Source organism: Porites lutea, chromosome 6 (assembly GCF_958299795.1).
Source record: "Porites lutea chromosome 6, jaPorLute2.1, whole genome shotgun sequence".
Lineage (NCBI taxonomy): Eukaryota > Metazoa > Cnidaria > Anthozoa > Scleractinia > Poritidae > Porites > Porites lutea.
Genome location: NC_133206.1, coordinates 29165267 through 29192730, shown reverse-complemented (window position 1 = coordinate 29192730; position 27464 = coordinate 29165267). Strand labels below are relative to the sequence as shown.

The window sequence follows — 27464 nt, the reverse complement described above, 5'->3', positions numbered from 1 at the left end:
TTATGCAAACTACTTTTTAGAACTCTATGGCTAATTAAATACCGAACTATTTCATAGAAAGGTAATTTCAAGGCGATTTCTTAGCTAAAATATACAAACATATGGCAGCCGCGAGTGAACCACCTGACTGATGGCAGCTTTTTAGAACAAAACAGAACTCAGCTCTTTGTTTTTCGCTGAGTAGGATGATAATTATAAACGTGCTACAATTATGTAAAAGGCCGACGTTTCGGCGTCATTATGAGCCAAAGGAAAACGTTAAAAAAGTCAATAAGTAAAAAGGGAAATAACAATTTTGCACGTACAGCCCCCTTTTTGGTACATATTTCTTTGCAGTCCTCGCACGACGTGAAAATTCACGTTTTCAGGAGGACGTAAACACACCGAAACGATGAATTTTTCTTGTTCATCCTGTATAGATTAGGATGCGGTCCACAATAATTCAACTCCTTGAAATTCACCTGCATTTGCCAGGTCATGAGAGGAGTTGAATAGTTACGTATCTGCTCTCCTCCCCATAATCGTCACTGCTGAAGCCTTCTTAATTACAATTCCAGATAAGTCTCTTAAAGTTTCTTTTAATAACAAAAGACAGTCCCAGATTTTAGATTCCGGATTCTTTTCAGTGGGACTTGGATTCTGGATTCCAATCGTTAGTGGATTCTGGATTCCTTGAGCTGTGTTCTGGACTCAAAAGCCCAGGATTCCTGATTTTACAGCAAATATTTGCTGGATTCCGGATTCCACAAGCAACCGGATTCCGGTTGACACTGGCACTGGTTCTGTGGTGAAACACGTACGGTGAGCATCTCTTTAATGTTTATATGACAAGCGTGTGTTAATTTTAATTGAGAAACTTGTAAATGATGTCGTACATATCACACATCGTTTATAATTTGCTACTTAGTATTAGTCTAAGCTTAGTCTTGCAGTGGTAATGTCGTTCCTCTGACGCCGATATGTCGGCCTTTTACATAATTTTTGCACTTTTATGTAATATTTAAAACACGAATAGATGTAGGGTTTGACAATGGCACTGGTTCCGTGATAAAACACGTACAGTGAGCATCTCTTTAATGTTTATATCACAAGCGTGGGTTACTTTACGTTGAGAAACTTGTAAATGATTCAATCACACATATCGTTTATAATTTGCAACTTGTTGTTATTCTAAGTTTAGTCTTGGTAATGGCGTCCCTCTGCCGCCAATGTGTCGGCCTTTCACATTTATTTTTGCACGTTTATGTGATGATTAAAACACGAACAGTACTTTTATATCACTGGTTCTTTGATAAATACGTGCTGTGAGTGTTTTGAACAGCTTAAAAAAACGCCCCCGGAGTGTTTCATTTTGATAGGATTGCTAAATTATGAAATGCACTTTCCAAAACATGATTGAAAAATGTCAAACAAAAGCAGCCATTATAGCAAATGTTGGGCCGAAACTAATAGTTAAGAAAAATCATTGTGCAAGCGTCTGCTGCTCTTCGTAATACGGTGATCAAAATGTGAAAAATTTCCACAGTTAATAACCGCACAAGAGGAAACAATGTTCGAGGAATTGCAACGCGACATACTAGTTGTTGAAGTTTACGGAATCAAAGAAAACTGTTGAGAATTTAATTGTTTGTTCTTTCATTTAACCAAGACAATCTTGAAATAGTAACTGTCGTTTATTTATATGGACTGCTTTTAGTGTGTTTTTTGATTAAAAAACTTTGTACTCCATTTAGAATAAGTTCTGACCGGTGAACAGTTGTCTGTTGGTTTTTGGATGGACATTTTTTCTGTTGGGTAGATCACTTTTTCTAAACTCTGACTTTCATTTATTTGCAAATTTGGAGGACTGTTTTATGCAATAAAATTTCTCACGTTTATTATCATTAAATGTTTATCCTTATTAGAAGAACATTTTAGGCATTCAACCCGGTATTTTCCTTGAGGCTGAATCCAAAGCCCTCCCCTAGTTTTTCCTTGCCTTCCTCCTCCGCAGAGAGTCCCGCTGGGTATTCCAATCAAAATAACAGTGATTAGGAGGGAGTCATTTCGCTGAGTTTTAACTGGTATAAAGATCCTCCCAGGTGATTCAATTCGTAAAGTCAATGGACAATATACCTACTAAATATTAATTTTAGTTTTTTAAGCCTTAATTGAAAAATGATTCTGATCAATAATTATAAGAATGAACACGAACAGGTATCAAAAGAAATTTCCGCGTACCTTGGCCTTAACTGTTGATTTAAAGGATGCACCAGGAGAATGCGCTCATTCCTTTTTCTCATCCAGTAGACTGATGTGAAAACTCAGCGCACGGCTTGCAGGTCGTCATGCGTCGCAGCGGAACATGGCACTGACGAATTTTTCTTAAGATGAAAACCAGAAAACGGTCTTCGAACTATCCTGCTTGGCGGAATTTGTCAGAAGTCTAGGTGGTGAATTTATTTTTCTTTCTGCTGTAAACATTTTTCTGTCCATTGTAGCGTTTCTGGGGAACACTCTGATCCTAGTTGACCAGAACAGAAACTCCCATGTAGGTAAAATAATCTAGGGAGGTTGGTGAGAAGGAAAAAAGAAAGCACGCGTAGCACGACCGGGAGGGGAATTTCCTTCTTCCCATCGTCCCCCGCGCGTATTTTTTCTTTCGATTATTGCTCTTTTTATTGGGTTATCCAGGGAGTCTCTGCGGAAGAGAGAGGTTGTAATCCAAAACATGCCAGCTTAAAGGAGCGAGGCTCAAGATTAATTAGAGGAAATACAAAGGAGTGGTGCGCTCTCTGGAGCGCCCGAATTTCCCCCCTACCCCATCACAAAGGTTGAAGGCGTTCAGGTCGTAAAGAGTGGCGCAAAACGGAAAGTGGAAAAATTCTCTTTGCACTTTCCCCACAATCTGAACACCCAACAGGTTATATCCTTACGGTATCTTGGTGCAAGAAATGGGGAGGGGTCATTTTCAAACTCCCCTTGGGGCTTCAGTTCTCAGGTGAAATTTCTGTAGTCTGCAATGTCAAACGTTCACGTCAAGTCAAACGTCCATCAAATTCCTGTTTGCGCAAGTAGAAGTTAAGTCAGTTCATGCTGATTACAATGATTTCCTGTACTATACACAGGTATGCCAGTCTATTTAAGACAGGACCCATGAAAAGCATTCTACACGAGCTTACGCGGGAGTAGTCTGCTACACAGCCGTTTTTATTGTGGTCACGCAACGTTCCTACCCACAAGGAGAAGTATTGCGCGACGACATTAAAAAACAGCTTTGTAGCAGACCAACGCGGGAGCTGTTCGTCGTCTTATACTACTACATGAGAATTTTCTTTAATTTGATTGGCTTAGAGCAGCGGTATTTCAGCTTAATTTTAAATACCCTCATGTGAAAATTACAAACCTTTTGCTAGTAGTAGTATAAACATATAATAGCATGATTTGTATGTGAAATTTGGCGTAAATACCACTCGTACTCTTTCAAAATTGTCTCAAATTTCACTCGCCTAACGGTTTCGGTTACGTATTACAATTTCGAAATATCACTCGTGTTGTTGATGACAAATATCCCTACAAATCATGCTATTACCAATACAAACCGTTGTAATACAACAGTTTGAGGAATAGAACCTCGGCTTGTGATAATGAATGCTCACAAGAGCCTGACAGTCATTGGGTCGTGAACAAGGTCCGTAAATAACCTTCTTCAACTAAATCTCATGCATACCAATTTGAAGCTTACTTTGTCGTCAGAGTTCTATCCCCCGGGGCCCGCGCGGGTGGAGGGAGCGGGGGGAGGGAGGTTACTCTACAACCTCATATACGGAAAGCTACCCCCACAGGTCTAACCCGTTTCCCTCTTTGACAAAACGAAACCCCTTAAGTATACCTTTCATCGAAAAATGCTACCATTTGCCATATCTAACTGCAACCTCTATCCCTACCTGACAGCTAGCTGGATTTGTTCTCAGTAGTCCCGAGTTCGAATTCTCGGCCCCTGGTCACGCTTGCCTACCGTAGGTTCGATTGCAAGCCGCTGTTCGAGAAATGAGCCTGCGCTCCTCCTTTGGTTTCCCTCCTACTAGTTGGGATTCTTAATCGTGTTATGTTCCATTTGAATTAGTTGTTTCATTATCCTTTAAAAGCCCCATAAGGAAAGAGAATATTTAAGTATTTAAATTTCAGTCTCAATTTAAGACGCAGACATTCTACACTCCTGTGTTGACTTTACCGATGGTTAAGTTTTATTGCGTGGCCGGCTGCAACGTTGGCTAATAGGTTAAGCCTAAAATCGGTATCCCTTTTTGGCGAAGCCTCCCTCATCAAAGGTTGTACACAGGAGCGGATCTAGGGGGAGGGTGCAGGGGGTGCGCACCCCCAACCCCCCCCCCCCCCCCCCCCGCCTCCTGAGATGACCCGCGGTTTTCTAATACAACTGGTATTCTGCCAAAACAAAAACTATGTGGTTTATTGGTGTTGAAGTAGAGCAAGAGACGAGTGCACCCCCTCCTAAAAAAAATCCTGGATCCGCCTCTGGTACACCTATCTTCCCCGCGGCTTATACCGGTACTGAACTACTATAAAAATTGAGACATCCGTCAAAACTTCTGATCAGTAAAGTAAAAATAATTGAGGCGCAAAAAACCGCTTTTTTGTCAAAATGCAATATGAGGCAGTTACTTTTTTCAAAAAATGTTTAATTTAAGATGAAGGGTCACCCTATTTATTAACTAATTTCCTGAGCCTTAATTACACAGTCACTAACATTTGCATTTTTCCTAACAAAACTGAGTGTCTTTGAAAAAAGTAGCAGGCACTAGAAGGCCTTTGTTTACAGTGGATCATTTTTTGGATCTATACGAACCTCTTCTAGCCTCATGTCGTCGTCCCAATATCTGAATACAGAGGCTATAACCCCTCCGGTACCCTCTGCAAGAGATAGGCAGGTGGGCAGTAATAGTTCGTTTTGTTAAGAGTGAACAAAAGCCGACGTTCGATGTATTAAAATTCTAACATGACTCCGAGACTCCGAGGCTTAAAGGGTCAAAACTGCAGGGTTTTTCTTCCGACTCCATTGTCCCGCAATTCCTAGAAGAGATTTGAGCACAAAGAACACCAAACCAAATATAGAAAAATGACTAAAAAACCTCTAAGTCACGTGGGCTGTTGTACTGTATGTCGATCATCTAATTGCACGACACCGCAAATAGTGTCCGCTTGTTTTTGTTAAAAGGAGTGATTATAAACAGTTATGAAACAAGAAGGATTAAGAACTTTTAATTAAAAACAGCGTGCGTTTGCCTACTTAGCTCTCTGACAAGATAATGCAACCAATTGGTGAAAATAGAATATTAAATTATACTTATTTTCTCCAACCCTCAGGTCTGAACAGGGTTAAAATACCAGGTATTAATATCGGCGGGAATTAACATATCCGTAATATATAAGAAACGAGTGTTATTGATGTTACGTCTTAAGGGGTACTCCCTATAATAGCCTACATAGGGAGGCTTCGCTGTATGGGTATTTGAAATTAAAGCGGTAACATTTGTCAACAGAAGGTATACGAAAGGGTTACCTTTTTCTTAAAAATGGTATATTATGTTAATAACTCAGACCCATGTATTACGCTCTGATCACTCAAGCATATTTGAATGCAGCTTAATGTGTTGAATTGACCGAATTACTGGAACTTACAGCGATGTCAATGAAGAAAACGTCATGCAGACTTGCTGCACCGACAACATATTAAGACCTAAAAAGTCATTAAAATGGCCCGTAAGTCAGTTTCACGTGGCTCATTATAGTTCGACTAATGTTTGAATGAAAAACTAGACAACTTTGCTGAATCCTTTTTCCTCGTGTGGTACGACTAAAAACAGAATTATTTTTTTTCCTCAAACTTTTGTGGAAAAAGTTGATAAAAATTAAAACAAGAAGAATTGACAAAGGTCATTATCGCACATCCATAACAGACAACAAAATTACCGCAGCCCACACAGTTTGATGTGTTTACCGACTGTTAACACTTCCTTTACTGCTGAAAACTCATTAAAATCGTCAGTGAGTTAGTTTTCTGAACAGGCTCATTAAAGTTCGGTGTCAGCTTGAAAAACTACATTGTTTTAGCTAAACCCTGACTACAACTTTTAAGAACAAAATAAAACTCATCTCTTTTGTTTTTGTTTGAAACACGGATCGCGATAATTACAGGCGTGATAATGACAGAAGAATTAGCAACCAACAACAATAAAAATAACAATTTATTTAACCACGTTATCGTCTAAGAGGACAAGTGCTCGTTCAAAATACGAACGTGCATTAAATCTACGATTATAATAATAAAATCTAGTATAAAAACATTAAATCTATAATCTATATACACATGAATATAAAAAATTTTAAAAATTACAAAAAAAATAAAAAAATATAAAAATTACAGCTGAATTGATCTTAGCTTAGACTGAAGAAGTACAGAGACAACTTTTTACTCGACCTTTCTTGGCCCTGTGAGCTTTTTCTTTTACGTTAAGTTAATAGTTTTTGCATGTTTATGACTCTATAAATTACTTCTGATCATTATTTATAAATACGCGACAAATTAACGTGTATAGTCCGTTTAGGTAAATAGTTTTGACTGATCATGAAGAGATGTGGAAATGATATCTGTTCAGCTTTCACCCAAATTAAAATAGTACAAATTATATAAATGAAACTCTCACTTGCAGGTCATTGCACCGAAGAGGAAAATGGCCCAGGAAAATTTTACTGAAGACGAAAACCATAAAACTGTCCGAGAACTATTCTGCTCGGCTGAATTTGTCAGCGGTGTAGAGAGCGAGCTTATATTCCTTTCAACTCTAAATATTTTTCTTTCCATTACTGCATTTCTCGGGAACACTCTGATCCTAGTTGCTCTACACAAGGAAACTTCACTTCATCCGCCGTCCAAACTCCTGTATCGTAACCTAGCGATAACTGATCTCTGTGTTGGTATCATTGTGGAGCCAGTGGCTGTGACTTATTGGACTTCTGTTGTGAAGGAAAGATGGGATATTTGCTATTACGCATATTGGGCAGCAAGTTTCTCAGGTTTAACTTTGTGTGTAGTGTCTTTATTAACAATGACTGCAATAAGCGTGGACAGACTTCTCGCCTTGTTGCTGGGGCTCAGATACAGACAAGTTGTAACTTATAGAAGAACATGTATAACTGTGACTGGTTTTTGGATTTTGTCCATCGTCGGTGCATCTACTCTCTTTTGGAATCGTCTTATAACTTCCTGGTTTAAATACAAAGTTGCAGCTTTGTGTCTAGTCACCACAACCGTCGCTTACACTAAAGTTTTCTGTACTCTGCGTCATAACCAAATTCATGTTCAGAACCATGTTGCTCAAGGACAACCGAGCCAAACAATTCCATTGAACATAGCTCGATACAGAAAGGCAGTGTACAGTGCACTGTGGGTGCAGGGAACATTGGTTATTTGTTATCTGCCGTATGTTATAGTAGTAGCTTTGCAACCTCAGAGAGGGACGACTTTATCCATTTACCGTGCTCAGCAATTTAAATTACGACTACTTTAGTGTATTTGAACTCATCATTAAACCCAATGTTGTACTGTTGGAAGATCAGAGAAGTAAGGCAAGCTGTAAAAGAAACATTAAGGCAACTTTTCTGTCGGTCGAGTTAGTTTTCTACGCTTTCCATATGTTGATTCCTGCTCCGATATTTTGCAGTTAATTGTAATGTATTGTATTGTAAGCTTATTTTAAGAAACAAGGCATATCAACTGTTTTTTCAAGGGAAACTTATATTATTCCTGCTGGTTTAAAATGTTATGGTTGTTATTTAGTGGCATGAAGTGTAAATGGCCTTACGAATAAATAGGTAACAAAGAAACAAATAGGATGTCAATATGTTACTTTATATTTAGTAATAAAACAACTTTGCACGTTCATCACGCTTTTTTGTACATAAATCTTTGCCGTCGTTGCACGACTACAACGCGAAACTTCCTTATTTCACTTTTTTGGAGGACGTGAACACAAGAAAACGACTTCCTTTTTGTTTTCCTGAATTTCGATACAATACAGTGTTCCAGAAAAAATTACCAACATTTGACGAATTGAACGAGATAGAGTAAGTGCGACCAACTGAGTAAAGAGTAGATGGGCGGGTTTTATCAACAGAGGCGAATATAAAATTTCTCATAGTACTTCTGTATCCTTTTGAATATGTCCAGAGGCCGGCTTTTCATCGAATTTAAGTTTGTTTCAGTCGTGGAACTGAGAAGAATTAACATTTGACGTGTTCCTTCACACGGGGTACATTTGTATATTAATATTAAAAATTTGAAACTCTTCGAATGTTAAAATGGGCTTAAGACCGTTCTCAACACTTTTCCGCCTTTTTACGCTGAATTCATTCCATGCCTTATCAGTTATTCGTATATTTGTTAAGATACGTGACCTGACGGTTTCCGATAGCACATGGACATGATTAAAAGGCGGCATTCTAAAGCCCTTACTAGGAGCCATAATAAAACGATAAAATAAGGCGAATACAGTTTGACTAAGTACTCCCCATTTTCAGTGACAAGTTTTGGCCGTTACGAGGCAAAATGAGTCACGTGACTGAGACTTAGAGTAGAAAAGCTCATCAAATGAATGTAAACGTGGAAAGGAATCTGCTTGCCAAAGATGGCCGACAGGAATGTTTTTTCCTTCAAATCAAACTCCACCGAATTCGTGGTTGACTCAGAGCCTTAATAAACATGAAAAAGGAGAAGGGTGGCTCCATCAACTGACTTTCATATCTCTTTATAGGAAAATAAAAAGAAATGTCTATGTAATTTAAAGTTGGATAAATTAAAATTTTCAATGAATGACTGATGAGATCTATTGATTGTCTCGAACATGAAACATGGGTCGTTAAAAGCTAGGCCTCGTCGCATAACTCATCGCTCACGACTAATTTTTTTTTTCTTGAAAAGCCCCATAAGGGAAGAACTGAGAAAAATTAAGTATTTAAATTTCAGTCTCAATTAAAGACGCAAGACATTCTACACCTCCTGTGTTGACTTTACCGATGGTGTTGCGTGGGCCGGCTGCGACGTTGGCTAATAGCTTAAGCCTGAAAAAGGTATCCCTTCTTGGTGAAGCCTCTCCCATCAAAGGATTAAGTACACCTCTCTTCCCCGCGGCTTATACCGCTACTGAGCTGCTAGATATATAGGTAAAAATAATTGAGGCGCAAAAACCGTTTTGTTTTCAAAATGTAATATGAGGGAATTACTTTTTTTAAAAAAACTGTTTAATTTAAGATGAAGGGTCACCCTATTTAATATCTAATTTCCTTACCATTAACTACACAGTCACTAACATTTGCATTTTTCCTAACAAAACTAAATCTCTTAGAAAATGCTAGCAAGCATTAGAGGGCCTTTCTTTACAGTGGATCATTTTGTAGCTTTTTTTGGATCTATACGAACCTCTTCTAGCCTCATGTCGTCGTCCCAATATCTGAACACAGAGGCTATAACCCCTCCGGTACCCTCTGTAAGAGATAGGCAGGTGGGCAGTAATAGTTCGTTTTTTTAAGAGTGACTGACAAAAGCCCACGTTCGATATATTAAAATTCTAACATGACTCCGAGGCTTAAGGGTCAAAACTGCAGTTTTTTTTTTTCACGACTTCATTGTCTCGCAATTCCCAGAAGAGATTTGAGCACAAAGAAAACCAAACCAAATATAGAAAAATGACCAGAAAGCCTCGAAGTCATGTTAGAATTTTAATATATCACACGTGGGCTATTGTACTGTATGTCGATCATCTAATTGCACGAGACCTCTAATAGTTTTCTGTCTCGTTGTAGGTTCGTAAGATAGTTTATGCCCGCTTGTTTTTGTTAAAAGGGGTGGTTATAAACAGTTATGAAACAAGAAGGATTAAGAACTTTTAATTAAAAACTGCGTGCATTCACCTAATTAGCGCCCTGACAAGGTAATGCAACCAATTGGTGAAAATAGAATATTAAATACTTATTTTCTCCAAAGACCCCTCAGGTCTGAACAGGGTTAAAATACCAGGTATTAATATCGGCGAGAATTAACATATCCGTAATATATAAGAAACGAGTGTTATTCATGTTACATCTTAAGGGGTACTCCCTATAATAGCCTACATGGGGAGCCTTCGCCGTATAGGTATTCGAAAGGGGTACCATTTGTCAACAGAAGGTATACGAAAGGGTTACCTTTTTCTTGAAAATGGTATATTCTGTTAATAACTCAGACGCATGTATTACGCTCTGATCACTCAAGCATATTTGCATGCAGCTTAATGTGTTGAATTGACCGAATTACTGGAACTTACAGCGATGTTAATGAAGAAAACGTCATGCAGACTTGCTGCACCGACAACATATTAAGACCTAAAAAGTCATTAAAATGGCCCGTAAGTCAGTTTCACCTGGCTCATTATAGTTCCACTAATGTTTGAATGAAAAACTAGAAAACTTTGCTAAATCCTTTTTCCTCGTGTGGTACGACTAAAAACAGAATTATATTTTTTCCTCAAACTTTTGTGGAAAAGGTTGATAAAAATTAAAACAAGAAGAATTGACAAAGGTCCGCATTATCGCACATCCATAACAGACAACAAAATTACCGCAGCCCACACAGTTTGATGTGTTTGCCGACTGTCAAGACTTCCTTTACTATTGAAAACTCATTAAAATCGTCAGTGAGTTAGTTTCCTGAACAGGCTCATTAAAGTTCGGTGTCAGCTTGAAACACTTCATTGTTTTTGCTAAACCCTGACTACAACTTTTAAGAACAAAATAAAACTCATCTCTTTTGTTTTTGTTTGAAACACGGATCGTGATAATTACAGGCGTGATAATGACAGAAGAATTAGCAAAAAATAATAATAACAATAATTTATTAAACCACGTTATCGTCTAAGAGCAGAAGTGCTCGTTCACAATACGAACGTGCATTAAATCTACAATTATAATAATAAAATCTAGTATAAAAAAATTAAATATATAATCTATAATCTATGTACACATGAATATAAAAAATTTTAAAAATGACAAAAAAAATAAAAAATATAAAATTACAGCTGAATTGATCTTAGCTTCGATTGAAGAAGTACAGACTGAGACAACTTTTTACTCGACCTTTCTTGGCCCTGTCAGCCTTTTTCTTTTACGTTTAGTTAACAGTTTTTGCATGTTTATGACTCTATAAATTACTTCTGATCATTATTTATTTTTTTATACGCGACAAATTAACGTGTATGTGTATAGCCCGTTTAGGTAAATAGTTTTGACTGAAGGGATGTCGAAATGATATCTGTTAATTTCAGCTTTCACCCAAATTAGAAAAGTACAAATTATATAAATGAAACTCTCACTTGAAGGTCATTGCGCCGAAGAGGAAAATGGCCCAGGAAAATTTTACTGAAGACGAAAACCATAAAACTGTCCAAGAACTGTTCTGCTTGGCTGAATTTGTCACAGGTGTAAAGAGCGAGCCTATGTTCCTTTCAGCTCTATTATTTTTTTTTTCCGTCACTGCATTTCTGGGGAACACTCTGATCCTAGTTGCCCTACACAAGAAAACCTCACTTCATCCGCCGTCTAAACTCCTGTATCGAAACCTAGCGATAACTGATCTCTGTGTTGGTATCATTGCAGAGCCTTTGTATGTGACTTACTTTACTTCTGTTGTGAACGAAAGGTGGGATATTTGCTATTACGCAGATTTGGCAGCAAGTTTCTCAGGTTTAACTTTGTGTGTAGTGTCTTTATCAACATTGACTGCAATAAGCGTGGACAGACTTCTCGCCTTGTTGCTGGGGCTCAGATACAGACAAGTTGTAACTTATAGAAGAACATGTATGACTGTGACTGGTTTTTGGATTTTGTCCATAGTCGGTACATCTACTCTCTTTCTGAATCGTCGTATAACTTCATGGTTTCTATACATAGTTACAGCTTTGTGTCTGGTCACCTCAATCTTCGCTTACGCAAAAATTTTCGTTACTCTGCGTCATAACCAAATTCATGTTCAGAGCCATGTTGCTCAAGGACAACCGAGCCAAGCAATTCCACTGAACATAGCTCGATACAGAAAGGCATTGTACAGTACACTGTGGGTGCAGGGAACATTGGGTATTTGTTATCTTCCATTTTATATAGTGCTCGTTTTGACGCCTCGGAGAGGGATGCATTTATCGATCTACCTTGCCAGGAATTTCACAGCTAGCATGGTTTTCTTAAACTCGTCATTAAACCCGTTGCTGTACTGTTGGAAGGTCAGAGAAGTAAGGCAAGCTGTAAAAGAAACATTAAGGCAACTCTGCTGTTGATCGAGTTAGTTTTCTGGGCTTCTCAGCTGTCTCTTCTCAGCTCTTAATTCATGCTTGAATCCTCGTTGATATTAACTGTAAATATTTTGTACTGCATGCAAGCATATTTTATGAAGGCATGTCACCTGTTTTTTAGGGGCAAGTATATTATAAATATTCCTTGTCTAGAAATCCAAAGATGTTATCTTTATTATTTAGTCGCATGAAGCGTAAACAAGTAATAAAGAAATAGAGTTGAAGGGCTTCATTCCTTTTCTTCTTCTTCTCCTCCTCTTCCTCCTCCTCCTCCTTATGGAACTTGGATTATAACTTGTTACTCTATAGAAAGCCTGTCAAACCATTTAAACCATTTAAAAGTAGTACATGACCTTATCTTAATGATATTTCCCCGCATTTTATTCATGAGATAAAGACAAAAGGCTATTTGTCTTCAAAAGTTGCAAGCTGTGGTTATAACCTTCTTATTATTTTCTCGAAGAATACTTCGGATAGTAAAACTGACTTTAACGACATTTACTAATTTCTCTGAGTTGTACTGGAAATGTGCCTGCGTAAGCCGGAGAGGGCTATCTTTAAAACAAGGAACGGGGAATCGGAGAATGGGAATGGGGAACGGGGAACGGGGAATCTTTAAAATGGGGAATCTTTAAAAGCGGGAATCTTTAAAAGCGGGAATCTTTAAAACGAGGAATCTTTAAAAGCTGGAATCTTTGAAATGGAGAACATAGCTCGATACAGAGAGGCAGTGTACAGTGCACTGTGGGTGCAGGGAACTTTGGATATTTGTTATCTTCCATATAGTATAGCGGTCGTTTTGACACCTCAGAGAGGGATGCCTTTATCGATGTACCTTGCTAGGAATTTCACAGTTAGCATGGTTCTCTTAAACTCGTCATTAAACCCCTTGTTGCTTGTTGTACTGTTGGAAGATCAGAGAAATAAGGCAAACTGTAAAAGAAACATTAAGGCAACTCTGCTGTTGATCGAGTTAGTTTTCTGGGCTTTCCAGCTCTCTGTTGTCAGCTATTAATTCATGCTTGAATCCTCGTTGATATTAACTGTAAATATATTGTACTGCAAGCATATTTTATGAAGGCATGTCACCTGTTTTTTAGGGGCAAGTATATTATAAATATTCCTGATCTAGAAATCCAAAGATGTTATCTTTATTATTTAGTAGCATGAAGTGTAAACAACACACAAGAATAAAGAACTAATAAAGAAATAGAGTTAAAGGGCTTCATTCCTTTTCTTCTTCTTCTTCTTCTTCTTCTTCTTCTTCTTCTTCTTCTTCTTCTTCTTCTTCTTCTTCTTCTTCTTCTTCTTCTTCTCCTCCTCTTCGTCCTCCTTATGGAACTTGAATAACATGTTACTCGATACAAAGCCTGTCAAACCAGTTGAACCACTTAAAAGTGGTACATGACCTTATCTTAATGAGATTCCCCCGCATTTTTATTCATGAGGTAAAGACAAAAGGCTATATATGACGTCATCAGCGTTAATGTTTTCAATAATGAGATTTCATTTCCAAAAAACTGAAACTCTTAATTTCATCCCTACTAAATTTTTATCACTTCTTTCTTGGTGTAAACTCAGAATAAGTAACATTAGCATGCAAATGAAAGATATTAAAAGCGCATCGACGTTTAAAGCCAGCACTTTCGGAGCATGCAACATATTAACATAAATAAAATTGCCTCTCTGATACTGGTAAAAGCATCTCTTTAATGATTAACACATCCTACGGGTTGCCCTCCCCAGAGCCCCGCGAGGGTATTAGATTGCTTGGTCCCCAGGTTCATTAGTCCGCGGGGCCAACGTAAACGAAACGCATAGTAAGAAGGCCTGGGACGTAAGCAATTCAAGTTCTGCTGTACACGTATTTGTTGTGTATAAGATGTGGCAAGACAGTTGTTTTATAAACTACTGTGTGGGTATTGACTACACAACAGCATTTTTCATTTTGCCAAATAAAACAGGTCACAAAAGAAAAGTTGTAGCATGTGTCAGAGGGCATTCGTTTTTGTTTTACGAAAAAATGTTTCCTTTTGGCGTAAAAGAAAATCCACACGACCACATTTAAATGTTCTGAAAAAAAAGTTCTACAATCGTACTATGTAATATACCCGATAAACGTAGCTTTATTATTTATTTAGGGGTACAAGAACTTTATCGGTGAGTACTAACTGTTACTGAATAATGGAAGGCAAACGGCCGCGAAGTAAAGCCGGATCTTGGTTTTAGATAAGGATCGGTAATGAGAATAAAACCTAAAAGTAAATGCAAGCTGGCAGCTAAAAGACAGGGTATTATTTAATTGCCCGATATTTTGGTTAGACATTACTATCCTTCGTCTGGGGCTGCAAAAAGCAATAATAAATTGTTGTAAATAAGCGGTTGAAAAAAAAGACAGCAACGAACAGTCGATATTTCGCTTGCTCTGTGAGTTGTTGGCAGGAAAAAAAAGAAAATCTACAGTACGAATAACAATAATCTGTGTGTCGAGAATTTATTTACTGGGCTAAAAACGCATATTAACATAAAAAGCGCGCAGTCAGCGGGTGTTTAAAATGGTTAGGGTCGCTTTGTTAAAAGAAGACAAATTGAGGTGTTAATACAAATTAGTAGAAAAATATTGTTGCTATAGTGAATATCTATATTCTATACCCAAGCATTAAAGATGGTTAGGGGGTTTCGTTCACTACAACGTAACGTGTTCATATTGCTATTTTGCTTTAGTAACGGATGAGCTGTTGGCAGGAAATCTAGGGAAAAGAAAATTAAAAATACGAATAACAAGAATCTATATGTGTCGTGAATTTTTATATACAGGGCTATAAAACATATATTAACATAAAAAGCAGTCAGGTGTTTAAAATGATTAGGGACCGTGCTCGTTTAAAAAAAGACATGATCTATAATCAAAACTATTCTAAAGAACATTTTTCTTAGTTGCAAGTTAGAATGGATATCTTTATTTTATACCTAATTATTATTGATAGTTATGGGGCTCACTCAATCGAAACCTATCTCAACCGACCCAAAAATTATAAACAAACCCATTTGGTCTGTTTGGACTGTTAAGACTTCCTTTCTACAAGAAAACTCTTTGCAAACGTCTGTCAAAGCTGGCCGCGCACGAATTAGCAATTTAATTGGTTAATAATTAAAGGCCCTTTCCAAGTTTCTTTTTCCAGCCATCTGAATTCGGTTAATAACTCACATGTATTACGCTCTGCTAGGAAAACTTCTGATGACTCAAGCATGTATGCAGCTTGTGTTGAATTGGCCGAATTACTGGAACTTACAGCGATGTTAATGAAGAAAAAGTTATGCAGACTTGTCTCACCGACAACATATTAAGATCTAAAAAGTTATTAAAATGGTCCGTAAGGCAGCTTCACCTGGCTCATTATAGTTCGACTAATGTTTGTTTGAAAAACTAGACAACTTTGCTGTATCCTTTTTCCTCGTGTGGTAGGACTAAAAACAGAATTTTTTTTTTCCTCAAAGTTATGAAGAAAAAGTTGATAAAAATTAAAACAAGAAGAATTGACAAAGGTCATTATTGCACATCAGTACATCCATAACAGACACCAAAATTACCGCATCCCACACAGTTTGATGTGTTTGCTGACTATCAACACTTCCTTTACCACTGAAAACTCATTAGAATCGTCAGTCAGTTGGATATCTTTTCCAGCCATCTTAGGGACGGACCATTAGAAAAGCTATGGGGGGGGGGGGGGGGGGGGGAATTTTCGAGCTGCAGGAATTTTTTTTCGTTATCAAATTCCTTGTATGAATTTTTTTTAGACCATAGCATGAATATTTTTTAGGATAAATTGGCTTGCATGAATTTTTTTTCATTTAATTTTCCCTTGCGCGAATATTTTTTTTGTACTTCGCCCGCCCCCCCCCCCCCCCCCCCAATAAGTTTTCTAATGGTCCGTCCCTTAACCATACGCGTAGTCCGTACGTAACGCAATAGACCTGATTGCAATAAACATGTCTCAGAAAAATGGTAAAGGGGAATTGAAAATAGAAAAAGCCAAATAGGCGTTTTGAGGGCATAGAAGCGAAGACAGCACGTGTATGTTGAAAATAAATTCAATAAAATTGTTTCAGTCGTGGAACTGAGAAAAATTAACATTTGACGTGCCCTCCAATGGGGTACGTTTGTATATTAAAACTTCGAAACTCTTCGAATGTCAAAATGGCCTTAAGACCGTTCTCAACACGTTTCCGCCTTTTTAAGCGGAATTCATTCTATGCCTTATGAGTTATTCGTATATTTGTTAAGTCACGTGAGCTGTTTTACTTAATTGACGGTTTCCGATAGCACATGGACATAATTAAAAGGCGGCATTCTAAAGCCCTTACTAAGAGCCATAGAAAAACGATAAAATAAGGCGAATACAGTTTGACTAAGTACTCCCCATTTTCAGTGACAAGTTTTGACTGTTACGAGGCAAAAATGAGTCACGTGACTGAGACTTGAAAAGCTCATCAAATGAATGTAAACGTGGAAAGGAACCTGTTTGTCAAGTTTCACAAAGATGGATGAGAGGAATGTTTCTCCTTGAAAGTCAAGCCTTAATACACAAGAGAAGGGGAAGGGTGGCTGTATCAACTGACGTTTCATATCTCTTAACAGGAAAACATAAAGAAATGTCTATGTCATTTAAGGCTGGATGAATTAAAAATTTCACTGAATGACTGATGAGCTCTAATGATTGTCTCGAACCCCAAAACATGGCTCGTTGCACCACAGCTGTTGGAGTGCTAAAAGCTAAGGCCTCGTACTCCTGACTTTATCGCGACTAATTTTGGGTATAAAATATACAGTAGTTTCCTTAATTTTGGTATTTTACACGAGTTTTTAGTTTATTTTTTGGTATATTGGAAGGTTTATTTCGGGTAATTTGGTATCTTACTACCCCTCTGGCCAACCCTGTATACTCATGTCGCTATTCAGAACAATCATTATTCGGTTGGTCGCGCTAACATTTTTCGTGCTCTCGTTTGGCTTTTGTATCTTTACTTGAGGTTATGTCTAGCGCCAGTATAAATTGTAACTGAGTATTATAGCAAAAGTTTAAAATAATCGGTATATTGCTGCCTTCTTTGTCAGTTGTTGTTTCTACACTAGACGAGATGGAGACGAAAAAGCATTGAGAGAAATGACAGGTGTCCATGATACTGGGTAAGCACCAAGGTTATATTGACAGCACATCGGTCGTCAGTCCAGTTGGTAAAAATACCATTTTGAAGGGCAAAAATATTGACTTCAAAAATCAGGAATGCTCGTATCTAAGAAGATTAACTGGGCATTAAATACATGCCTTAAGTTTTGTATTCCGCCTAACACAGGTGTCATGCAAGCGATAGCAAAAATTCACCTTATGAGCACATAATATTTTGCAACAAAAGCAACCATTGCACTTTGTACTATACACCAGAAGGGATGTTAATTAAGTAACGTTGAAAGGGGAACGGGAAAAAAGTCTATCCATATAAATTCCGGGCGAAAAAACTTGCGTACTACCGGAAGATGCTGTAGGAAGCAAGCCAGGGAATAAACCCTGAAAAAAATATGTCAAAATAACGGACACCAAAATTATCGCAGCCCACTGCACACAGTTTGATGTGTTTGCCGACTGTCAAGACTTCCTTTACTACTGAAAACATATTAAAATCGTCAGCGAGTTAGTTTCAACAGGCTCATTAAAGTTCGGTGTCAGCTTGAAACACTTCATTGTTTTTGCTAAACCCTGAGTACAACTTTTAAGACCCCAAAATAAGATTCATCTCTTTTGTTTTTGTTTGAAAAACAGATCGTGATAACTATATATTACAGGCGTGATAATTACGGAAGAATTAGCAGATAAAATAACCGCTTCAAAGCACTTGCACTGATGAGATAGCCATGACGCTTTCGTGCGATTTCCTTTTAGTATACCCTAATTGAGTGCTAATTGTTGTAAACATACGCTTAGTCATTAAGTAGGGCATATACACCTGATTCCAATGAGCATGTCTTAGAAAAATGGTAAAGGGGGAAATGAAAAAAAGGAAAAAACAAATAGGAATTAATTAGGCCTTCTAATAAATCTAGAAAGGAGTCAGAAAGGGAGCATTCAGTTGCTGCAATAGGCGTTTTTGGGGGCATAGAAGCGAAGACAGTACGCGTAGGTTGAAAATAAATTCACCATATAGTGGTTTAATGGTTAAAGCCTAATTAATGTCGATTTGTTTGTTGCATTTTTAACTTCAATTCCTTTTAGCTGATTTAACTATGACAACGCTATTAGGTGTGTATATATCGCTTAATTTCTGGGAAGGAGTGATGGCTCAAGCTTATATTAAACTTGAGTTATTGGAATTTCCTTCAAATTACTGCGACTCAAGTTGCCAATGCGCCGCCAACATAAGACCTAAAAAGTTATTAAAATCATCCGTGAGTTTAAGTTTCAACTGCATGTGACATAACACCTAGCTCATCATAGTTCGGTCAGTTAGATTGAAGAAATACCGAGACAAGTTTGGTCGACCTTTCTTGGCCCTGTGAGCTTTTTTCTTTTACGTTTAGTTAATAGTTTTTGCACGTTTATGACTCTATAAATTACTTCTGATCATTATTTATTAATACGCGACAATTTAACGTATATAGCCCGTTTAGGTAAATTGTTTTCACTGTAGAGATGTCGACATTATGTCAGCTTTCACCCACATTAAAATAGTGTGTATAAACGAAACTCTCACTTGCAGGTCAATGCGCCGAAGAGGAAAATGGCCCTGGAAAATTTTACTGAAGACGAAAACCATAAAACTGTCCAAGAACTGTTCTGCTCGACTGAATTTGTCAGCGGTGTAGAGAGCGAGCTTATATTCCTTTCAGCGCTAAATATGTTTCTTTCCGTCACTGCATTTCTGGGGAACACTCTGATCCTAGTTGCTCTGCACAAGGAAACTTCACTTCATCCGCCGTCCAAACTCCTGTATCGTAACCTAGCGATAACTGATCTCTGTGTTGGTATCATTGTGGAGCCTTTGTTTGTGACTTATTGGACTTCTGTTGTGAAGGAAAGATGGGATATTTGCCATTACGCAGATTGGGCAATACGTTTCTCAGGTTTTATTTTGTGTGCAGTATCTTTATTAACAGTGACTGCAATAAGCGTGGACAGACTTCTCGCCTTGATGCTGGGGCTCAGATACAGACAAGTTGTAACTTATAGAAGAACATGTATAACTGTGTCTGGTGTTTGGATTTTGTCCATCGTCAATGCATCTAATTTCTTTTTTAATCGTTGTATAGCTTTATGGGTTCAATACATAGGTACAGCTTTGTGTCTGGTCACCACAATCTTCGCTTACGCAAAAATTTTCGTTACTCTGCGTCAAAACCAAATTCATGTTCAGAACCATGTTGCTCAAGGACAACCGAGCCAAGCAATTCCATTGAACATAGCTCGATACAGAGAGGCAGTGTACAGTGCACTGTGGGTGCAGGGAACTTTGGATATTTGTTATCTTCCATATAGTATAGCGGTCGTTTTGACACCTCGGAGAGGGATGCCTTTATCGATGTACCTTGCCAGAAATTTCACAGTTAGCATGGTTCTCTTAAACTCGTCATTAAACCCGTTGTTGTACTGTTGGAAGATCAGAGAAGTAAGGCAAGCTGTGAAAGAAACATTAAGGCAACTCTGCTGTTGATCGAGTTAGTTTTCTGGGCTTTCCAGCTCTCTGTTGTCAGCTATTAATTCATGCTTGAATCCTCGTTGATATTAACTGTAAATATATTGTACTGCAAGGATATTTTATAAAGGCATGTCACCTGAATTTAAGGCAAAGTATATTATAAATGTTCCTGATCTAGAAATCCAAAGATGTTATATTTATTATTTAGTAGCATAAAGTGTAAACAACACTCAAGAATAAAGAACTAATAAAGAAATAGAGTTAAAGGGCTTCATTCCTTTTCTTCTTCTTCTTCTTCTTCTTCTTCTTCTTCTTCTTCTTCTTCTTCTTCTTCTTCTTCTTCTTCTCCTTCTCCTTCTCCTTCTCCTTCTCCTTCTCCTTCTCCTTCTCCTTCTCCTTCTCCTTCTTCTTCTTCTTCTTCTTCTTCTTCTTCTTCTTCTTCTTCTTCCTCTTCTTCTTCTTCTTCTCCTTCTCCTTCTCCTTCTCCTTCTCCTTCTCCTTCTCCTTCTCCTTCTCCTTCTTCTTCTTCTTCTTCTTCTTCTCCTTCTCCTTCTTCTTCTTCTTCTTCTTCTTCTTCTTCTTCTTCTTCTTCTTCTTCTCCTTCTTCTTCTCCTTCTCCTTCTCCTTCTCCTTCTCCTTCTTCTTCTCCTTCTTCTTCTTCTTCTTCTTCTTCTTCTTCTTCTTCTTCTTCTTCTTCTTCTTCTTCTTCTTCTTCTTCTTCTTCTTCTCCTTCTCCTTCTCCTTCTCCTTCTCCTTCTTCTCCTTCTTCTTCTTCTTCTTCTTCTTCTTCTTCTTCTTCTTCTTCTTCTTCTTCTCCTTCTCCTTCTCCTTCTCCTTCTCCTTCTCCTTCTCCTTCTCCTTCTCCTTCTTCTTCTTCTTCTTCTTCTTCTTCTTCTTCTTCTTCTTCTTCTTCTTCTTCTTCTCCTTCTCCTTCTCCTTCTCCTTCTCCTTCTCCTTCTCCTTCTCCTTCTCCTTCTTCTTCTTCTTCTTCTTCTTCTTCTTCTTCTTCTTCTTCTTCTTCTTCTTCTTCTTCTTCTTCTTCTTCTTCTCCTCCTCCTCCTCCTCCTCCTCCTCCTCCTCCTCCTCTTCCTCCTCCTTATGGAACTTGAATAACTTGTTACTCGATACAAAGCCCGTCAAACCAGTTGCACCACTTAAAAGTGGTACATGACCTTATCTTAATGAGATTCCCCCGCATTTTTTTCATGAGATAAAGACAAAAGGCTATATATGACGTCATCAGCGTTAATGTTTTCAATAATGAGATTTCATTTCCAAAAAACTGAAACTCTTAATTTCATCCCTACTAAATTTTTATCACTTCTTTCTTGGTGTAAACTCAGAATAAGTAACATTAGCATGCAAATGAAAGATATTAAAAGCGCATCGACGTTTAAAGCCAGCACTTTCGGAGCATGCAACATATTAACATAAATAAAATTGCCTCTCTGATACTGGTAAAAGCATCTCTTTAATATGATTAACACATCCTACGGGTTGCCCTCCCCAGAGCCCCGCGAGGGTATTAGATTGCTTGGTCCCCAGGTTCATTAGTCCGCGGGGCCAACGTAAACGAAACGCATAGTAAGAAGGCCTGGGACGTAAGCAATTCAAGTTCTGCTGTACACGTATTTGTTGTGTATAAGATGTGGCAAGACAGTTGTTTTATAAACTACTGTGTGGGTATTGACTACACAACAGCATTTTTCATTTTGCCAAATAAAACAGGTCACAAAAGAAAAGTTGTAGCATGTGTCAGAGGGCATTCGTTTTTGTTTTACGAAAAAATGTTTCCTTTTGGCGTAAAAGAAAATCCACACGACCACATTTAAATGTTCTGAAAAAAAAGTTCTACAATCGTACTATGTAATATACCCGATAAACGTAGCTTTATTATTTATTTAGGGGTACAAGAACTTTATCGGTGAGTACTAACTGTTACTGAATAATGGAAGGCAAACGGCCGCGAAGTAAAGCCGGATCTTGGTTTTAGATAAGGATCGGTAATGAGAATAAAACCTAAAAGTAAATGCAAGCTGGCAGCTAAAAGACGGTATTATTTAATTGCCCGATATTTTGGTTAGACATTACTATCCTTCGTCTGGGGCTGCAAAAAGCAATAATAAATTGTTGTAAATAAGCGGTTGAAAAAAAAGACAGCAACGAACAGTCGATATTTCGCTTGCTCTGTGAGTTGTTGGCAGGAAAAAAAAGAAAATCTACAGTACGAATAACAATAACCTGTGTGTCGAGAATTTATTTACTGGGCTAAAAACGCATATTAACATAAAAAGCGCGCAGTCAGCGGGTGTTTAAAATGGTTAGGGTCGCTTTGTTAAAAGAAGACAAATTGAGGTGATAATACAAATTAGTAGAAAAATATTGTTGCTATAGTGAATATCTATATTTTATACCCAAGCATTAATGATGGTTATGGGGTTTCGTTCACTTCAACGTAACGTGTTCATATTGCTATTTTGCTTTAGTAACGGATGAGCTGTTGCCAGGAAATCTAGGGAAAAGAAAATTAAAAATACGAATAACAAGAATCTATATGTGTCGTGAATTTTTATATACAGGGCTATAAAACATATATTAACATAAAAAGCAGTCAGGTGTTTAAAATGATTAGGGACCGTGCTCGTTTAAAAAAAGACATGAGCTATAATCAAAACTATTCTAAAGAACATTTTTCTTAGTTGCAAGTTAGAATGGATATCTTTATTTTATACCTAATTATTATTGATAGTTATGGGGCTTACTCAATCGAAACCTATCTCAACCGACCCAAAAATTATAAACAAACCCATTTGGTCTGTTTGGACTGTTAAGACTTCCTTTCTACAAGAAAACTCTTTGCAAACGTCTGTCAAAGCTGGCCGCGCACGAATTAACAATTTAATTGGTTAATAATTAAAGGCCCTTTCCAAGTTTCTTTTTCCAGCCATCTGAATTCGGTTAATACCTCACATGTATTACGCTCTGCTAGGAAAACTTCTGATGACTCAAGCATGTATGCAGCTTGTGTTGAATTGGCCAAATTACTGGAACTTACAGCGATGTTAATGAAGAAAACGTCATGCAGACTTGTCTCACCGACAACATATTAAGATCTAAAAAGTCATTAAAATGGTACGTAAGTCAGCTTCACCTGGCTCATTATAGTTCGACTAATGTTTGTTTGAAAAACTAGACAACTTTGCTGTATCCTTTTTCCTTGTGTGGTACGACTAAAAACAGAATTATTTTTGTTCCTCAAAGTTTTGTAGAATAAGTTGATAAAAATTAAAACAAGAAGAATTGACAAAGGTCATTATTGCACATCAGTACATCCATAACAGACACCAAAATTACCGCATCCCACACAGTTTGATGTGTTTCCTGACTGTCAACACTTCCTTTTCTACTGAAAAGTCATTAGAATCGTCAGTCAGTTGGAAAAATCTTTTCCAGCCATCTTAACCATACGCGTAGTCGGTAAGTAACGCAATAGACCTGATTGCACTGAACATGTCACAGAAAAATGGGAAATGGGAAATGAGAATAGAAAAAGCCAAATAGGCGTTTTGAGGGCATAGAAGCGAAGACAGCACGTGTATAGTGGTTTAACGGGAAGGCTTATTAATTTCTATTTGTTTTTTTGCATTTTTAATTTCATTTCCATTAAGCTGATTTAACTATGACAACGCTATTGCAGTTAGGTGCATATACAGTATATCCCTTAATTTCTGGGAAGGAGTGATGGCTCAAGCTTATAGTAAACTTTTAAAAAATGTTGAGTTATCGGAATTTCCTTCAAATTATTGCGATGTCAAATTTCCAATGCGCGCGAACATAAGACCTAAAAAGTTAAAATCATCCGTGAGTTTCACCTGTGGCATAACGCCTGGCTCATCATAGTTCGGTCAATTAGATTGAAAAAGTACCGAGACAACTTTCCTCGACCTTTCTTAGCCCTGAGAGCTTTCTTTTACGTTTAGTTAAAAGTTTTTGCACGTTTATGACTCTATAAATTACTTCTGATCATTATTCATTAATACGCGACGAATTAACTCGTATAGCGGCGTTTAGGTAAATAATCTTGACTGTAAAGATGTCGAGATGATATCAGCATTCACCCAAATTAAAATAGTGTATATAAATAAAACTCTCACTTGCAGGTCATTGCGCCGAGGAGGAAAATGGCCCTGAAAAATTTTACTGAAGACGAAAACCATAAAACTGTCCAAGAACTGTTCTGCTCGGCTGAATTTGTCAGAGGTGTAGAGAGCGAGCTTATATTCCTTTCAGCTCTAAATATTTTTTTTTTCGTCACTGCATTTCTGGGGAACACTCTGATCCTAGTTGCTCTACACAAGGAAACTTCACTTCATCCGCCGTCCAAACTCCTGTATCGTAACCTAGCGATAACTGATCTCTGTGTTGGCATCATTTTTGAGCCCTTAGCTGTGACTTATTGGACTTCTGTTGTGAAAGAAAGATGGGACATTTGCCATTACGCAGATTGGGCAGGAACTTTCTCAAGTTTTATTTTCTGTTCAGTGTCTTTATTAACATTAACTGCAATAAGCGTGGACAGACTTTTCGCCTTGCGGCTGGGGCTCAGATACAGACAAGTTGTAACTTTTAGAAGAACATGTATAATGTGACTGCTTTTTGGGTTTTGTCCATCGTCGAGGCTTCTACTCTCTTTTTGAATCTTCGTATAACTTCATGGTGTCTATACATAGGTATAGCTGTTTGTCTGGTCACCACAATTTTCGCTTACGCAGAAATTTTCGTTACTCTGCGTCATAACCAAATTCATGTTCAGAACCATGCTGCTCAAGGACAACCGAGCCAGGCAATTCCACTGAACATAGCTCGATACAGAAAGGCAGTGTACAGTTCACTGTGGGTGCAGGGAACATTGGTTATTTGTTATCTGCCGCATGTTATAGTAGTAGCTTTGACACTTCATAGAGGGATGTCTTCATCCCTATACCGTGCTTGGCAATTTACGACTACTTCAGTGTATTTGAACTCGCCATTAAACCCGTTCTTGTACTGTTGGAAGATCAGAGAAGTGAGGCAAGCTGTAAAATTAACATTAAAGCAAATTTTCTGTCGATCGAGCTAGCGGTTTTCTACGCTTTTTATCTGTTGATTCCTGCTCTGATATTTTGCAGTTGACTGTAATGTATTGTATTGTAAGCTCACTTTAAGAAACAAGGCTTATCAACTGTTTTTTCAAGGGAAACTTATATTGTTCCTGCTGGTTTAAAGATGTTATGGTTGTTATTTAGTGGCATGAAGCCGAGTAAAATGGCCTTACGAATAAATAGGTAACAAAGAAACAAATAGGATATCAATATGTTTACATTTAGTAATACAACAATTTTGCACGTTTATCACGTTTTTTGTACATACTTCTTTTCCGTCGTTGCACGACTACGACTTGAAAGTTACTTATTTCACTTTTTTGGAGGACGTGAACGACTTCCTTTTTGTTTTCCTGAATTTCGATACAATACAGTGTTTAAGAATTCACCTCTAGAAAAAAATTACCAACATTTGACGAATTGAACGAGATGGAATAAGTGCGACCAATTGACTAAAGAGTAGATGGGCGGGTTTATCAACAGAGGCGAATATAAAATTTCTCATAATACTTCTGTACCGTTTTGAATATGTCCAGAGGCCGGCTTTTCATCGAATTTCCCAGCTTTAGGAAGAAGCCATGTCCAGTAGGTCCTAGCCTGTGTACAGCCGACCCCGGCCCTGTTTTAAAAAACAAATCTCTCTTTCCCTAGGTGAAGGGCGTTTGTACTCAGGCTATACTTTCTTGTAGGCCCAAACAGAACTCAAGTGTGTTAAGGTTTGGAGTTTTTATTATAGAGGACCCCCAGCAAAGTTTTAACATATCACGCTTGCAGCTCGTAAGAATAAGTTTGTTTCAGTCGTGGAACTGAGAAGAATTAACATTTGACGTGTTCCTTCACACGGGGTACATTTGTATATTAAAAATTCGAAACTTTTCGAATGACAAAATGGCCTTAATACCGTTCTCAACACGTTTCCGCCTTTTTAAGCGGAATTCATTCTATGCCTTATCAGTTATTAGTATACTTGTTAAGTCACGTGACCCGTTTCACTCAATTGACGGTTTCCGATAGCACATGGACATGATTAAAAGGCGGCATTCTAAGGCCCTTACTAGGAGCTATAGTAAAACGATAAAATAAGGCAAATACAGTTTGACTCAGTACTCCCCATTTTCAGTGACAAGTTTTGACCGTTACGAGGCAAAAATGAGTCACGTGACTGAGACTTGAAAAGCTCATCAAACGAATGTAAACGTGGAAAGGAACCTGTTTGCCAAGTTTCACAAAGATGGAGGAGAGGAATGTTTCACCAATCAAACTCCACCGAATTCGTGGTTGAGTCAAAGCCTTAATACACAAGAGAAGGAGAAGGGTGGCTCCATCAACTGACTTTCATATCTCTTGATAGGAAAATAAGAAGAAATGTCTATGTAATTTAAAGTTGGATAAATTAAAATTTTCATATATCAAACCTGGGCTATCGTACTGTCTGTCGATCATCTAATTCAACGACATGCACCTCTAATAGTTTTCTGTCTCGTTGTAGGTTGATAAGGCAGTTTATACCCGCCTGTTTTTGTTGAAAGGGGTGGTTATAACCAGTTATGAAACAAGAAGGATTAAGAACTTTTAATTAAGAACAGCGTGCGTTTACCTAATTAGCTCTCTGGCAAGATAATGCAACCAATTGGTGAAAATAGAATATTAAATACCTATTTTCTCCAAAGACCCCTGAGGTCTGAACAGGGTTAAAATACCAGGTGTTAATATCGGCGGGAATTAACATATCCGTAATATATAAGAAACGAGTGTTATTCATGTTACATCTTATGATTTAATAACAGACACCAAACTTAACAAAATTAAACTCAGCTCTATTTTGTTTTCGTTAGAAACAAGATCGTGATGCTTTACAGATTGAAGAATTAGCAGCGTCAATACCTATCCTTGGCTAATTACATTTAACTTTAAAGATGAAGGAATGTTATTCCTCTTTTACATCCCGCATTTTATATAAGAGTGATATATAAATAAAGGGTTTGCTTCCCCTATTAAAGATGTTCATGATGTTTTCGTACGTTTTCCCTTTCATCAAAACGGACCCAAAATTAAACGTTACCCTAATTGAGTCTTAATTGTTTTAAACACGTGGATATCTTTTTTCAGCCATTTTAACATGCGTGGTCAGTACGTAAAGCAAATATACCTAATTACAATAACGTTGTCTTAGAAAAATTTAATTGGGGAGGAGTGGTGGCTAAAGCTTACATTAAACCTTAAAAAATATTGAGTTATTGGAATTTCCTTGAAATTA

The 27464-nt window shown here is 37.7% G+C and overlaps 1 protein-coding gene and 3 pseudogenes across 1 annotated transcript; all 4 read left to right on the top strand.

Moving 5' to 3' along the window:
* Window positions 1-747: 747 nt before the first annotated feature.
* Window positions 748-7851, top strand: LOC140941606 (melanocyte-stimulating hormone receptor-like; annotated as a pseudogene).
* Window positions 7852-11429: 3578 nt separating this feature from the next.
* Window positions 11430-12368, top strand: LOC140942148 (melanocyte-stimulating hormone receptor-like; annotated as a pseudogene).
* Window positions 12369-19151: 6783 nt separating this feature from the next.
* On the top strand, window positions 19152-20189 carry LOC140942146 (melanocortin receptor 5-like). The gene has a single exon (XM_073391117.1). The coding sequence runs from the start codon at window positions 19152-19154 to the stop codon at window positions 20079-20081; it is 930 nt and encodes a 309-aa protein (XP_073247218.1). The 3' UTR covers window positions 20082-20189.
* Window positions 20190-24247: 4058 nt separating this feature from the next.
* Window positions 24248-25185, top strand: LOC140942145 (adenosine receptor A3-like; annotated as a pseudogene).
* The last annotated feature ends 2279 nt before the right edge of the window (window positions 25186-27464 follow it).

Bases quoted from the DNA above. Each gene is read 5' to 3' on its own strand.
- LOC140942146 (XM_073391117.1), top strand. From the start codon at position 19,152: ATGGCCCTGGAAAATTTTACTGAAGACGAAAACCATAAAACTGTCCAA.